Source organism: Talpa europaea (genome assembly GCF_964194135.1).
Source record: "Talpa europaea genome assembly, chromosome: 11".
NCBI lineage: Eukaryota > Metazoa > Chordata > Mammalia > Eulipotyphla > Talpidae > Talpa > Talpa europaea.
In genome coordinates this window covers 21,436,613-21,453,555 of record NC_140078.1, presented here as the reverse complement: position 1 = coordinate 21,453,555, position 16,943 = coordinate 21,436,613, and the positions used below count along the sequence as shown (strand labels likewise).

General features: G+C 47.0%; 1 protein-coding gene across 1 annotated transcript in view; it reads right to left on the bottom strand.

The window, feature by feature from the left end:
* Positions 1-6,722: 6,722 nt before the first annotated feature.
* Positions 6,723-16,943, bottom strand: part of EPB41L1 (erythrocyte membrane protein band 4.1 like 1) — a gene marked incomplete at both ends in the record, with an annotated part of 49,787 nt that continues 39,566 nt past the window's right edge. The window contains 5 exons of the mRNA XM_084246667.1: positions 6,723-6,821; positions 13,127-13,243; positions 13,552-13,632; positions 15,596-15,679; positions 16,448-16,534. Of these exons, the coding sequence (XP_084102793.1) occupies positions 6,723-6,821; positions 13,127-13,243; positions 13,552-13,632; positions 15,596-15,679; positions 16,448-16,534 (468 nt within the window). The remainder of the gene's footprint in view (positions 6,822-13,126; positions 13,244-13,551; positions 13,633-15,595; positions 15,680-16,447; positions 16,535-16,943) is intronic.

Below are 16,943 nucleotides of genomic sequence, written 5' to 3'. Positions count from 1 at the left end.
AAAAGGAGGACACGTCTTGTCTTCCAGAACTGAAAGGAAAGAAATCAGTTAATCAGAACTTAGGTAAGGATACTTCATTTGTTGAGCATTCTCTATGTGCCAGATATTTTATTAGACAACTGATATAATTATCTTTTAATCCTCACCACAGCCCTTCATTTGTTTTACAGATGAGAAAATGAGATTCAGGAGGATTTTGGGGTTTGGCTTAATGAACAAGAACACTCATTTCACAGCTAAAAAGGTATACTCATGAGAAGGACATACTCAAGGTCCATAAGGTCACACAAGACCACACAAATTAGAACCCAGATACCAATATTGTTACTACGTTCCACTTGGGATCTGTTTTCAGATTTCTCTTTCATAATGGAGGATGAAGCAGAGAAGCCTGGAGGGTTCATTCCAAATTATAACTCTGTCTAAAACTTACTGCTAAAGAGTCTCAAGGGTAGAGAAGGTTGATTAAATCAGGCATGCATGCAGCTTCCCACAAGCCTCAAGAAGGCTCAGAAATGGACAGAAAAATTTAACCCACCTTATAAAATTAAAAAAGGTTGGAGTGGTGAAACTTTCAACCACAAGCCTCCCTTCTTTTCCATATACATAATCAAAAGTGCAAGGAGTGAAATGACTTCCTAAAAGTCAGTGTTAGCTCAGGACCACTTGCCCAGAATGGAATCAGAAGGAAAGGTACCAGTTTAATATACTTATTTGAGCTACCTCTCAACTACATGATGAAACTTCTGTTCTCTGGCAGCTACCACATCTGTGATGCTTACAAGAATGGCTCCAGTATAAGTTAATTTAAACCAATCAACTAACCTTCTAGTCCCAAGATATCTATTCAATTCAACAAATAATCGTTAAGCGTCTGCACTGTGCCAGCATCTTGTGCTGGGTACTGAAAGATCCATAATTAAAAGTCACTACTCTCTATGTACTTCCAAATCCAGCCAGAGAAACAAACAAGACCCAAAATTTCACAAACAGAAGAACCAGTTGCCAGTTAACTCAATACAATAGGAAAGACTAATCCTTTTTCAGACATGTTAAGGGCATATTTTATAATCTGAAATCAAAAGCTACAAAGGATTCCACTCTAAATCAACATCTTTTTCAAACTGCAAGTCAACTCACTAATGGATCAAGAAATCAATTTAGAGGGTTAATACTTTTAAATGAAAAGAATGAAATATTTCAAAAGTCAGAATACATCACAAGTAGTAAAGGTTTACTGTTTTCTGAAGCTTTGGTATTTGCATGTATTCTTAGTCATGCCATAAAATGTACTTGTTACTGTAGGTCACAGTCAAAAAAGTCTGAAAGTCACTGCTCTAAATAATTTATATCATCATCTTCCTATTTCCAATGCTGAATTCAGGAGGTACTTAATAAAATATTTGCTAAGTGAACAGCTACTGCATTTAGAATAATTGCTCATCAATTAGCTATTTTCCCTTGTGGCATCTGTGTGCTCCTCCTTGATAATGATATTCCCTTCATTCTAATTCCACCAGCCTATAATTCTCTTCCCTAAATCTTCAGCAGCTGACATGTGGCCTGGCACAGTAAAAACATCCTGGAATGCAGAAAGTCTCATCTATCCACTTCTTTCTTCTACCTCCTTAATTGGAACTACCATATCCTTCATCCAGACACTGATTGCCCTTCCAATTCACTTTGTATCTGCATCCAGACAGTTGGAGAAAACTTTTCAAAGTGCCTAGCTGAGCATGTCACCAACCCACTAAAAACCATTTGACTGGCTTCCTATGTTCTTGGAAAGCTAAAATTCTCACTATTACCTACCAGGTGGGTCTGGGATGGTCCCTGGCAACTATCCAACCAGTTTCAAGTTATAACCCCATTCCTCTCCCAGCCCCAAGCTCTCTGTCCCACTCACACGTGCTGTTCAGACCCACAAAGGTGAAGATCACCTCCTTGGTAAAGCATCTTTGATGTGGAATTAGGTCAGATTTCCCATGATACATTCTCAAGGTACTTTGTACTTTTCCATTTCACTTATCACAACCACAATTTTGCATTTGTTTAATAAAAGGCTGTCACCTCTATGAGACTTGAATCTTTTGTACCTCTGGCACACATTAGACATTCTGCTTACTTATATAGTAAAACCATGATAACTGTGTGAGGCAGGAGACAGGGTCAGATGAGTCTCAGGACACTATCTTACTGAACATTAACTCAGGTTGAGGCTGACTAAGTCAAATAAAGTAGAAAGTTTTTTCCATTGGAGATGGGAAGCAAGGTCACTTATCCACAATCTGACAGTGACTGTCCCTATTTCTAAGAAGGAACCACCTCCCACCCCCATACATACTTTAGATGAAATAAAGTTTTTATCATTAACAAACTCTTTCGGCTAACAACCCTCTAGGCCAATATGGAATCCATCCCGAAGAGGTCACAAGTCTGTGGAGATGAGGAGTTCGAGAGAGGCAATGACATCAAGGAAAGAAAAGCAAAGGATGTACACCAGCCCTTTAATTATGCTGGGTTAAAACTGCTAAAATAGAAGCTATGCCTATTTTTTGGAGAATGGCACACATATCCTGGCTCCCTTATGCTGAACTGCGTAAACTTTAATAATGCTTACTCGGTACCTGCAGGATTGGAGTCTCCCTTTTTTCTGTATCAGTGAACTCAAGACCCCAGAATCCGGTAACGTAATATTTCTGATGAGAAACAGACTCGGTTCAGAAAGACCTTACCCGAAGTTAGAGAGCAGGGCTAGCGGTACCAGACTAGGAATAACCCCACGGTGTCTGGCCCCCAGGTTCTAAAGTTAGGGGAAAAGCGACGTTACCCCAGGATCCCCCAGGAAGTCCTGGCGACGGTGTCAGCGGTGACGGTTTCTCAGGGAGCAAGGCCTGCGGAGACACCGCGGGCCCTCAAGCCCGGGAAGCAGCCGTCCGGCGAGATGCCCTAATTCAGGGCACTCCGCCACCGCGGGCCGGTAATAGGGTTGTTCGGTTACACGCTAACGAAAACAGAGGAGTTGGAAAGGGGCCAGAGAGCCCCTTCAGTAGCCTCCCGGACCTCGCCACACGACCAGGAACCGCGGAAACGCACCGGAAGTTCTCCCCTTTGGCGCCGGAAGGGAGCGTCGGGGAAAGCCGCCCGGTAGAGCACTAGGTCGGGGGCGGAACGTCGGTTCCTGCAGGTTCCGCCCCTATCAAGTGTCGCCTTTTGCTACCGATACTGGATAACAACTTTCATGGAACCATACATTTCATATCCCACTGCAGAAACATATCCACCAGTCTTGATCCTTTGGTCTCAGTCAGTCGTGGTCACTGAAGCTGGGGTCGAGGTCGTGACTTCCCAGGAGCCAGTTTCAGACCCTTAGTTTGAATTTGATGCTGGTCAGCCTGTCTCCATCCGAGTCACTGAGTCACCTCTGATTCGTCATGACCCAGTGTCAGCTTCCAACCACATTCAGCCCGAGGGGAGAGCCTCGGAAACTCAGTCCCCTATCTCAGCAGCAGTAATCACCACATGGGTCCTTCTTGCCATAATCACTCAGCGTCTGGCTATAAACACGCCCTGCGCCAGGAAACTGCCTGTCCCTGGAACCTACCTCTAAGTTAGGCACAAAACGATTAGCACAGTACATGTATTATGCATTTCATTAATGACAGCAATTCAGTATTAATAAATGACTTCTAGTTTTGTGTCTAGCCCTGTGCTGGTTTCAACCAGGGATAAACATCAATATGATTTATTGCAATGAACTGGTTTACCTAATTGTGAGGGCCAACTACTATCTAGGTAAGTCCAAAATCAGTGAGGCATACCTCTCCTATCGAATTTCTAACCCTTACACTAACCCTTACGTAAGTTTTAGTATTCCCAATTTACAGAAGAGAAAATTGAGACTCAGAGAGGTTACACAGTCAGAGTGATGCAGCTATGATACAAACCAGTGTCTGACAATCTGTTCTTGTACTTGTGCTGATGCTCCTTAGCTCGTCTGTCAGTCCTCGGTGATAACTGAAAACACCAATCTGTCTCAGTCACAATTCATCCCTTAGTTGATTACACTGGACCCCCAGGCATGGTTAATCACAATGAGCTGCTGCAGGATTAACCAGAGACATCCTCCATCCATCACAGTCATGTGTGTAATTCTCAGCCTGTCCTGTCAGTTCCATTTCCTGCATGAAAAAGCTCAGCTCCCTCGCCAGCCTACACATTCCCAGTCTTAGCTGCTCACTATGTGGTCAGGTCTCAGAGCTCTCTGTTTCAATTGGGTTCACCATCTTTTAAGAGATTATAGGGCACCCAACAATGGACACTGAAGCTGTAGATAGTGGCCTGGGAATCCCACCTTGAGGATCACTATTCCATCCAGATAGGGGTTTTCACCCTTTGTACTATTGATATTTAGGGGCAGATAATTTTTGTTGTAGGGAGCTGTCCTGTGTACTACAGGATATTTAGAAGAAGTACCCTTGTCCCTATGCATTAGATCCTAGTAGCACCCTAAAACCACAATTATCTCTAGACACTGCAAAATGTTCAGGGCGGGGGGGGGATCATGTCCCACCCCTCATTTGAGACCCACTGATCCAGATGAACCAGCTCCAGATTATTCCCAAACATTCAGAAACTAATATTGTATTTATGGGAGATAGAGCTACAGATCTAGGGTGTGTGGAGTCTCAGTGTTTACAATCCAAGTCCTAGTCCAGAAGTTCAGGGTGACTGATAGCTAAAGGAAACCTGTGGAGAAAATTCAGGGAAGGATTCACAAAGCTCAGTGGGGCAATTGCCTCTGGCAATGGACAGGAGTCTGGAGAAGGTTGTAGAATTATTTTCTTCTTCTTCCTTTTTTTTTTTTTTACATTTTAAAAGGACAGGGTTGTTGAGAAAAGGAAAAAGAAAAATAGAGGCACCTGCATAATCACAGACAGGCAGGAAAGCTGCCTGCAGAATTTTTTTTTTTTTTGCATAGCATTCTGTGTAACTTCATGAATTTCCTTTTTTAAAAAAGATTTATTTATTTATTTATACAAGCACTGGGTACAGTCAGAAGTGTGGGAGGGTGAGAGAATTCACCAGAGTGGGGAACAGAACAGGCTGACTGACGAAATACACTGCTGAGGGAAGCAGCGGGCACGGCAGGAGAGTCTGTGCGCCATGTGGGACCCTCGCCAGCGGCCGGGGATCGAACAGGCGCTGCAGAGGCTGCGGGCAGCTTCACAGCCCAGTGCTCAACCGCTGCGCCACCAGGAGAGGCCCTGAATTTCCTTCTTAAAGAAAAGAAATTGTGTCTAGCATTTGAAATTAAAAGGAAATGCTCAGGATGTAAATTTTAAGAAGTAGTACTTTAAAATATTATAAGAAGTATTAAATATGCACAAGGTAACTTCAATTCTGAAAAAATGGATATACAAAAGAAAACTGAAACAAAAAAAAACACCATATTACTAGCTGTGGGCGATAAAGTGGTCTAGATGAGTCACTTGGTGGAATGAAAAATAAAGCATGACATGTGCACCTCAGGTAGGCTGAGGGACAAGAGTAGGTTTTATAAGGATTATGGTTTGAGTATTTTTACACTTATTTTTATGAAGACCTCTCTTCAACAAATGACTAATTTTCCATTTGTGGAAGTTATAGTTTCCTCTTTAAAATAACTTGCCATTTTCTACATATTCAATTTAAAGAAAACTAAGTCAAGAACGGGACAGGTAGTACATATAGGAATAGGGCAATCTGTGGCAAGGGGGTTGGCAAAGGCTGATGTTGGAGGTTACTATCTACATATCTGCTAGGAGCCCCTGTAGACCTTGATGCAGGTGATCTTCCATGAAGAGAGGAAGGATCATGTTGTTCCCCCATACACCAAGCCCCTCCAAATCCTGGAGCCTACGAGCTTTACTGCTCTCTGCCTAGAATGTGTTCACCCAAGTTCTTCCCATTATTGGATCTTTTCCCTCATTCAACTCAAAAACTATGTCCTCAAGGAGGCCACAACTGGCCACCTTATTTAAAGTGATACACTTTAGAGATGTTGCATCTCCTCCTCCTTTGCCTTTCCTTGGTTGTCATTCTAGAATTGTCTCTATGTACCCATTTCCTCCACTAGCCTGGAGTTCCCAGAAGGCAAGGACTTTGTCTCAAGGGTGTACCTGCAGAACCTGGACCACCTTGGGAGCTGCAAATATTTGTTGAATGAAGTGTTCTACGTTGGGATCTCTCCATGCCAGCTTTGGCCCTTCTTATAATGCCAACCTGTATCAGTAGCCAAGGAGAGAGAGACAGAGAGATGCCAAAGCTGCTTGTGGTTCAGCATCAAACACATTTATTTCACTTTTATTGAGTATACAAGAACAGAGAGCACACGCATACAGCACGGAGCACTGAGGTGGGGAAGCGCAGGGACGAGAGAGGAAGGGCGTGAGTAAAAAGGAACAGGACAGCATCGCAGTTGGTTGGTAAGGTGCTTTTGAAAAAAAATTATTTAAAGTGATGTTGCTCATGCAATTTCAGGCCAGTCTTGGAATGTGCTTGCAGGATTCAAAAACAGAAACAGATCATGGCACTTCCTGTACCCTCATATGGAAAAGATCCCAAGAAAACAAAATAAGAGAAAATGAAGATCTACAGGATGGCAGAATGGAAAAAGACCCTGGAGCACATCTGGTTTATCCTTCTAGTTTTGCAAACGGAAAAACTGAGACCCAAAAGATCTAGTCTGTTTTCACACGGTGAGGGAGGGGCTGAGCCAGTGTGACCAGCTGGAAGTCTTGACTGCCCTCTGGGACATTTCCACTATGCTCCATGGTCTCCTATACGGACAGGCAGCACACAGATGGGAAATGCAAAAAGGAAAAGTAAGTTGAAGACAGACAAGACAAACATTGATATTCTCTATGAAGAGGACAGGGAGGAATCAGTGCCCTAAATTTCAGCTTTGCAGCTCCCCTCCTCTCTGGTGGCACTGCCTGCTTCCCCTTGGAAGGCCAGAGCATCCATGGGACAGAGACCTCCACAAACCCTGCCCACCTCCCAGGCTAACCCTGATCACTCCCTCCCTGCCCTGCAGCCACACACTCAGGGTCTGTAAGCAGGTGCAGAATTCAGAGCAAATATTCTCCTTGTGAGGTGTGCAGTGTGCTCAGGACACCTGGCTCCTGCAAAGACAGCGGGGTGGTCCAATGAGTGGTATCTCTGCAGCTCCTGGCCCAGAAACAGTGTGAGATTTCGGGTTGAGAAGGCAGGGAAAAAAGTTTCTGTGGCTTCCCCCCCAGGAATGCAGTAAGACCTGGTGCATGGACATTATGCCGCTGTATTCAGGGGAGGGGTGTGGCTGATGCTACCTTCTGATCCCCAGATGCCGGGATCTCCCTGTCCTCTCCTTCCCATTTTTTTTTTTTTTTTTTGCCCACAAGGTAAACACTAATTCATGTCTTGTTCTGCCTCAGGCAAGCATCAGCTAAGCAGCTAAGCATATGTCTTCTGGGCAATTGATAAGCCAACTTGGGCCCTCTGAGGGGCATCCCTGGGCAATGTATTAGAGAGAATGCAGAAATATTCTCAGAGAGGCTGACCATGGTGGGAGATATAAGGCTGGCTCAAGGGGCTTCCCAGGGCCCTCCCCTCCCCTCACACATTCTCCTTCAACCTAAGAATAGTTCCTGGCACGAGTAAGTACTCAATAAATATTTGTTGAATGAATTTATCGACTGCTTTAGAAGCTAGGCTGGGAAGATGAAAGGGGACTTAGAAATGAAAGTGCAGTGGGGACACACTCCCTCAGAAAGGGACTCTGCTCAAGGAAGCAGCGTGTGCTGGAAAAGCCCATGTGTGCCAAGGCCACTGCCAAGCTTTTGATGGGGTCTTCTCCAAGGACTTCTGTGGTCTTGAGGCAATTTCTGGGATTCTAAGGTTACAGGCTCAGAGCTTAGATGTTGACTGAAGGGCCGTAGGGTGTCTCCAAAGCAAGAGTCTTCTCCATAGACGGAGCCTTTGGGTGGGACCACCTTGCATTCTTGGCTTCTTCCAGGGCAGGTGAAGCCTTTAGAAATGCAGTTTTGACCTATCAGGGCATGCCCTGTGTTCATGGTCTCTACCATGGCTGTTTTGGCCCAGGAAGAAGAGAATGATTCAGAACATGGATGAAGGAGAGGAAAAGATTGAATTAGGAATTTCCAAACAGCCAGTTTGAAGACACTGTACTCTGTGGGAGCCCAGTGCAGGGAGCAGGCATTAGCTCCCTTTGGATGGGGAGTCAGCTATCACAATGTGGTCAGGGAAAGGCAAGACATGTGGCAAAAAAAAAAAAGAAAAAAAAGGGCTGAAAACCAAGGCAACCCCCCTACCACCACCACCACCCAGGGAGGTAAGGAGACTGAGCCAGGAGAGCCTCTTAAGCAGAGTCTGGATCAGGACTCCGTTTGAACACAGATCAGGCTCTGGTTGCTACTGCCGGGGGAGAGAAGGCATTCTGGACCTTCCTTCTTGCCAAACTCCTGCCTCTCCATTTGGGGCCCCCGCCCCTCCCCACCAATCAACCAATCACAAACACCACATACTGTATTACTACACTGAACCACTGCCTCTACTGTGAGCCACCACAGCCAGAGTCCAAGTCTCCTTGACTGGGCCAGTTCAGTGAGATCTAGGAACCTTGGGATACATTGATCACAGTCAGATAATTATAATTTTAAAATGTCAGCTTCATACTTACCAGCACTGTTTATTTTAATATTTGTTTCCTGTTATATGTAATATACATAACTTAAAAGCACATCCATACAAATCTACAAGCTGCACCTTCATAATGAAAACCCATAAACATACAGTGTCTACTTCCCTTCCTTGGCTTGGTTTTCTGTTCTTGCTTTCTTTTCTTTTCCTCATTTCAAATGACAGTCATCTGTTGTGGCCCTCAGCAGGACCTGGACACAGAGGGTGACAAGTATGGGGTGGGGGCAGGGGGAGGAGGGAGCCAAGACAGAAAATGATAACTAGACGCTTGAGAGTGGAGGGAGGTGGGGAGATGGAAGAAAGGAAGGTGGATTTTGCAGCCCAGTGTCAAGACCCAAAAAATAATAATCCAGTGTTCCTCCTCCTTCTTTCCAAGTGGGGGATTTTTTCTTTCTCGGAAAACGGTTGATGGGTACGTGTCTTGCTGCTGCGACTTCTCTTGCTTTGTTGCAAAAGTATTTTCCTTTGCATCTGAGTGGGCAACAGATGCTGGAGAAGAACAAATGGGATGCTTGTCCACTAAATGTAATGTGCAAAACCAGGGTTATATTGTACCTCTACAATCACTGTGGTCTGGCTTGCTTTTGTTGTTCCTCAGGGCTTTGAAGCGGGGAGCAAGGGATTATTGTGATCTTTTTTTTTTTTTCCTTGAAAAATCCCACCGGTTATTTAATTAGTCTGCAAAGGAAATGTAGGTGTTCAGATGTTGGCTGTTGCTGTCGGCCGATTGCTCGGCCAGCCCCAGCAGCAGTGCAGGACGCGGTGTTTCCTGTATATATACTATATCTCTATATATCTCTATATATATGCTTTTCCTTTCCCAGTCTTTCATCAGGGACAGTATGTCGCAGCTGGGACATCGATGTTGAGTCGGAGAATCCAGAATGAAGGCCCCTTCTTAACGGTTCTCTGGCTTGAGTTGGACCAGAAATGCCAGCATCTCTTCACAGAGGTCAGGATTCCTGGAGTCATAGGGTCAGAGTTGGAGACAGGAGAGGAGAGCACAAAGAAAGGGGGAGGACAAGAAAAGTTAGGAACTCTCTGTCACTCATCTTTTTTTTTTTTTTTTAAAGATTTATTTATTTATTTATACAAGCACTAGGTACAGTCAGAAGCGCGGGAGGGTGAGAGAATTCACCAGAGCCAGAGCAGGGAGCAGAGCAGGCAGAAGGACCAAAGTACACAGCTGAGGGCAGCAGCGGGCGGCAGGAGAGGTCTGTGCGCCATGTGGGACCCTCGCCGGTGGCCGGGCATCGAACCGGTGCTGCAGAGGCTGCAGGCAGCTTCGCAGCCCAGCGCTCAACCGCTGCACCACCAGGGGAGGCCCTGTCATTCATCTTTAATGCATGGCAAGAGGTTTGTAGCTAGCCTTTACTATGTATCCTTAATTATGGCTCCAGAAGATAAAGCAATTTGTCCAAGGCTAGCCAGCTGATAAATAGCATCTGACAAATGAATCCACACCTGTCTGCCTCTGATATATGTTTTCTTGTTTGTTTCCAGGGAGAAGATGTCTTTCATTTTTTTTTTTAAGATTTATTTATTTATTTATACAAGCACTGGGTAGAGTCAGAAGTGCGGGAGGGTGAGAGAATTCACCAGAGCCAGAGCGGGGAGCAGAACAGGCAGAGTGACAAAGTACACTGCTGAGGGGAGCAGCGGGCGCAGCAGGATTGGTCTGCGCGCCATGTGGGACCCTCGCCAGAGGCCGGGGAACAAACCAGCGCTGCAGAGGCTGCGGGTAGCTTTGCAGCCCAGCGCTCAACCGCTGCGCCACCAGGGTAGGCCCTGTCTTTCATTCTTAACAGTCCAAGTTTCCTTTAACACTAAGGCTACAATCACATTCATTTCACTTTTTCTTCCTCTCCTCTCTCAGGTCTAAGAAATGTTTAGTTGTGACTGCAAGAATACTTTTCTATTTGTTTTTCCTTGGAGCAGAATACATGGGACTGCTGTGGCTTGGGGCTTACACCCAAGAGATCAATATTTAAATAAGGAAACTGAAGTCTGGGTTCCAACTCAAGTTTGACTCCAAAACTTTGTGGGTGAGGAAGTGGGTTCTGCAGTTAGAGTCCCTGAATTCAAATCCCACCCCTCTGCCTACTCACACTATAATTCCCAGCAAGTTTCTTAATCTCTTGAGACCTTGGTTGTGCCCTCTGTAAAATGGGTCCTGCCTTATGCAGTTATAGGGAGGATTCAAAACAAGGGTCAGAATATGTTAAGTGCTAAATAAATACCACCTGTTCTTATTAGTACTACTGTGGTTAATTGAACCATACACTATTCTAATCTCCTTGAGGACAAGGAATATCTTTGCTAATGTGGTGGGTACACAGCAATAACCCAAAACTATTTCACAGGTGTATATTATTCCTGCCCTTTACTGTTCACATCTGGTCAAGTGCTGATCGAGTCAGAGATTTAGCAAGTTGGTCAGAACCCAAGGTTCCTCTTTGGAATGGATCATTTCCACCCCCAACCCTGTCAAATTAAAATTTTGAAGGTAAGAAAGCACTAAGAAGCTGGGTGAGTGATGACCTCTTGTTGGCAGTGTTTGGGAGACAGGTCCTGTCTGAAGGAGGCAGACAGTGGGAGAAGATAGAGCAGAAGCCATACATCTAGCCTGCAAGTTGCAGGGAGAGGAGAGAAAAGACTCTTTGTGAGATGGGTATGTATTCCACACTCACAGCAAGAACTTCAAGGAGAAGAATTTCCAGATGGAAGGACAAGTCAATAAAGGACAGATTTTCTGGAGGATTCAGGGAGGCAGGAAAAGACCAGCAAGATGAACACCCACATGGACACAGGGCTTGAATGCCAGGCTGGTGGCAGCAGTTCATGGTCTGAAATACTTTGGGCTGTCATCGACTCCTCAAATTGGACAAAGAAGCAGGTTTACATTGTTAAAAATGTGAGATCCTTCCCTGACACATCACTGCAATGGATTGGATGTATACGTCTCCCCAAAATTCACATATTACAGCCCTAATCCTGTAGATGATGATATTTGGAGATGAGGCTTTAGGTTTTTAAGGGTGAAGCCACATAAATGGGCTTAGGCCTTTATTTTATTTTTAAAGATTTATTTATTTATACAAGCACTGGGTACAGTCAGAAGCGTGGGAGGGTGAGAGAATTCACCAGAGCCAGAGAGGGGAAGAGAACAGGCAGACTGGTCAAGTGCTAACCGAGTCAGAGACTTAGCAAGTTGGTCAGAACCCAAGGCTCCTCTTTGGAATGGATCATTTCCATCCCCAACCCTGTTAAATTAAAATTTTGAAGGTAAGAAAGCACTAGGAACCTGGGTGAGTGATGACCTCTTGTTGGCAGTGTTTGGGAGACAGGTCCTGTCTGAAGGAGGTAGACACTCAGAATGCTGAGGGGAGCAGCGGGCATGGCAGGAGAGGTCTGTCACGCCATGTGGGACCCTCGCTGGCGGCCGGGGATCGAACTGGCACTGCAGAGGCTGCGGGCAGCTTCGCAGCCCAGGGCTCAACCGCTGCGCCACCAGGGGAGGCCCGGCTTAGGTCTTTATAAGAAGAAACATAAGAGATGATCTCTCTCTGCCCTTGACCATGTGTACACACACAGGGAAGGTGACTCACTGCAGACCAGGCAGTGGGTTCTCACCAGGAAATGAATTGGTCAGCACCTTGATCTTGGACTTCCCCGTCCCAACAACTGTGAGAAATAAATGTGTGCCACCCAGTCAATGGTATTCAGCAGCTCCACTGACTATGACCGTCACACAATGGCTGTGAGGATATGCTGTTTTCACCTGTCCCTCTTCACTACCCACTGTCAATCCTCACTCCCTTTTTCTTACCACATCTGGATTCATTTTTGGGGGGTCTTGTGCCTACAACCCCAAAGAAGCCAGGGAACCAGTCTTCCTTCCCCTTCCCACTCTGATTCATTGTATCTAGGGGAGCTAAAGCTTTATTTTTATTTTTTAAAAAAGATTTATTTATTTATTTATATAAGAACCGGGGCACAGGCCAGATTCACGGGAGGGTGAGAGGATTCACTAGAGAGAGAGTGGGGAACAGAACAGGAAGACTGACGAAATACGAAATACACTGCTGAGGGGAGCAGTGGGCGCGACAGGAGAGCTCTGCCGCGCCATGTGGGACCCTTGCTGGCTGGCCAGGATGGAACCAGTGCTGCAGAGGCTGTGGACAGCTTCACAGCGCTGCACTCAACAGCCTGAGCCACCAAGGGAGGCCCGGGAGCTAGAGCTTTAAAGAAAGAAGGTTAGGGGGTATCAAAGCTACACTAGGGATCAAGTCATTTGATGGATTCTCAGAAAGAAATGAGGCTCAGAGGATCCTGGCACCATCTGTTCTTTCCTTGCATGGCTGACGAGCCTCAAAAGGCTTACCTGTGGCTTCTTGTCCCTCTCCTCCGGGGATGGGTCTGTTTCTCTGTATACGACAGCTTTGGTTACCAGCATGTCAGGATGCTGCAGCTTAGCCTCCTTGATGGCCAAAGCCAGGGCCTGGTGTAAAAAACAGCAAAGTGAGCACCATAAATTTCAGACACGAGAGAAACCATGAAGACCAGCAAGGCCCTTAGTGCACTGCTGGGAAACTGAAGCACAAGGAGGGACAGAGGTCAAATAGTTAAAGGCACAGACTAGAGCTTGGGTTTTCCCACTCCTTCTGGATCCTATTTCCCTCCCCCAGGGGCCTCATGTCTGGACAGTGTCAGCAGGAAGAAGACATTCCCTGTCCACAGGGTAACCTGATATGGGAAGCACTGGGAACCGGGCAGTGCCGCTGGGAATAAAGTTTCCTAACCTCCTACCTGATCTTGATCAACATCTTCGTCCCCAGTAATGATGATTCGCTTCTCGATCCTCGTCTCTGAAAACCCTCCTTTCACAGTCTACAGAGGGAGAGGGAGGTGAGGTCAGCTCTGGGGCCTGTTGGGGCACCTGAGGCAGGGGACCTCGCCAAAGCATCCCTCATGGGCCAGCCTGGGAAATAGCAGTCACCTGCTCTCTTGGCTCCCTCCAATTTTTCCTTTTCTGGCTTTGTGACTTCAGACTGCAGCTCTGGCCTGGCTACCACCACTACCCCAGTTACCAAACTACCCTCCTAAGCCTTCCAAGCCCAGTTCAAAGGCTGTCTCCCTGACCTTGGGTGGCTGTCCTTCCTGCCTTGATGCTCCCCCAGCATCAGTCTGTCTCTGGCTGTTCTGGGACACCCTGCCTGGGGCTGATCATTTGTTTGTGACCTGGCCTTGCTCACTAGGCTGGTGATCTTGAGGACAAGTGTTCTTTTGTTCATCTCTGTATCCCCTCCTTCCTCACTCCCCTGTCCAACCTGACCAGAACAGGTGCTCAATGCAGATTTGTTGGATGAACACATGAATGAAATGTAAATGGTGACAAGGTTCTAACTTAAATGACTTCAAACAATACTCCAAGAAGAAACTCTGATAACACTCCACACTCCACTGTTTTCTAAAAGGGTGGGCCTTGGGTGCAAGTTTAGAAGTAGAAGAGGTGGTAAGATCTAATTGGCATATTAAAGGAGGGTGGCATTTGAGGAAGTTCCAGCTGGAGTCAGGAGTAGATGGAAAGAAGAGGGGCTCCCAGTGGGTAGGGCCAGGAGGGTTTGGGCAGGGAACTGACAGCAGTAAGCATGTGATGGGGCTTTGCAAGGTAAAATTTGCAAACCCAAATCTGTAGGATAAATACAGGAGCACAGGCTGGCTGTAATGGAAAACCTTCCCACAAAGCACCCGATGAAGTGGTCATTGCTCACTTTCGGTGAGAGTGGGTGCTCCCTGGAGGAAGTAAGGAAGTGTCGAGTCCTGCATAGCAGTGGGCATAGCGGGGACACTTGTGTGCAGAAAGGGCAGTGCTGCCTGCCAGACTCAGCAGAACATCCTCTCAACCTGACTTCCTGGCCTCGCTCCTCCAGGCCTCCACCCTGGCCTAGACTCCCTCCTGCCTTCTTCCCTGCTACTCAGGCGTGGATGAGCTGGCCTGCCTGCCCCTCACTCCCCAGTCCTCTCTGGCCTTCCTTTTACGGTCCCTTACTTCTCCATCCCCTGCTCCCACCCTGTCCAAGTTCTCTATCCTTAGTCTCTCCTTAATTCTCTCTTGTCTCCCATCTAACTGCACATTCTGGTGGTCCTAATCACTTCTCCGTTAACCCTTTGACAGCTTTCCAAGTGCTCTCAGACTCGGGCTGTCTGTTGTCCCATCTGTCCTGAGATTTGTCCTACTGATCTCTATTCTGTTTTCCCGGCTCTCAGTCCCACCTAAGTGTTCACAATTATGTCCCCTGCTCCTTCTTGTTAGTGATTGCTTTTCCCATTTCCCACAAACATGCACTGCTGCTGTCACCCCCAGCAGCCCCCAGCACAGAGGCCAGAGTGAGACTGACACGCAACAACATTTGCTCATTGCACAAATAAGCGACAGTTTTTGCTCCTGTTTCTGCTTTTCTTTGGACACCTGCATCATCTTTTCTCCTGTCATGGGTCCCACCTGGTTTCCAAAACCCTGCACACATCTCACTTTTTGCAGAAAACCCTTCTTCACTCTCAGAGTCTTGCGTATATTACCTCCCGCTAGGCCCCTCCAGCACTTAGGTCTATAAGGCGCAAAAGCCACGGTTCACAATTACTTCCAAGGAGATAGTCTTGTCCCCCCCAGCCTGGCTGTCGACATTGAAGGGCCTAGGACAACCCGTAGCACAGAACAAAGCGCACAGCACTCCAGAAACTGGGACCACCACAGGTCTCCTCCAGCCACGTTACAAGGCAGAGCAATGGCAATGACCTTCCCGATCCCCACAGCCAGGCTGGGAGTACAGGGCGCCCTGCTGCTACTCACTTTGGTAACATGGGTGGTGGTGGAGGTGGAGAGGGTTTCCGCAGTGGCGCCGTAGGTGCTGGTGAGGACATCTTTCCCGATGATCTGCAGAATACAACCACCCCCCACCCGGGGGGGGGGTCAGGTGAGGACGATGGGCTCTGAAGGGTGGGGTGGGGTGGGATAACCCAAGGGATGGTTGGGGTCCCCATAAAGGTAAAGTTTGGAGGCCAACCTGCTTCTAACAACTGAGTCTAAACATTCAAAAATATTGGCATCTTCAGAATGCTAGGCCCAAGAAATTCTCAAACCTAGAATCCTAACAACACACTAGAATTTAAGAATCCTGTCATCTAAGAAGAATGAGCAGAAGGATTCAAGGTGGAAACAGAGCCCTCCAGGTGCCCCACAGGACAGAACTCTTTCTCTGCAGTTATGATGAGAACAACAGGCTTGGAGAATGCAGGACTGCAAGAGACCTCACAGTGACAGACAGGTTAGCAAGGTAGCCACCCACAGAGCCAGGCCCAGGACCCAAGCCTCAGGCTCCTAGTCTTCTTCTTCCTGGTCAGCAAGGAGAGCAGATGCAAAAGAGCTGTCACATCACAGGCACCACCAGAGGGAGGTGCGACTTCACCCCATATCGCCAATGTCCTGTTTGTGCATGGTGGGGCGGGGGGGGGCAACAGGGGCAACAGGGGAGACTGGGGGGCATTGAGAAGCTCTATGGGCATCTGAAAATGAACCAGTCTCTTGGCACTTAAAAGGGCAGCCTTATGGGCTCTAAGCTGCACTTGCTGTGGGTCCCATGAGGACCAGTGTCCACATTCTCAGCTTGGAGTCCCCTAGCCTGAGCTGGCCCTGTCCACTTACCGGAGAAAGAGAACGGATTTCCGTGGCCACCGTCTGTGGGCCTGGGATCATGGCAGCTGCCCCCTTCCCGGACTTGAGACTGTTCTCCTGGGGAAACAATAGTGCTCAGAAGGCCAGGTCTCAGGTCGGCAGCCCCCAGGAAGGCCGGAGCACATGGCCATGCAGCGCTCATAGCCACAGGTTGAGTATTGACATAGGAAGCAGAGAGCTGAGGCATCATGGAGTTCCATCTTTCATTTGTCACTCGCTCATATACGCAAACTGACACACTCACTCATTCACATACTCACTCGTTCAATACACATTTACCGAGTGTCTGGCATTAGGGACACTGTGGTGAACAAGACATAGTGTTGCTCTCAGAAGCACTAGCAAAGGAGGTGAGACATTCAGGTTCCTGTCCTGGCCCTGCCACATTCTAGCCACATGACCTGGGGATAGCTATTTTCTCTCTATGGGCCTTATGGATTCACCTAAAAGGGACCCTGGCAATGAA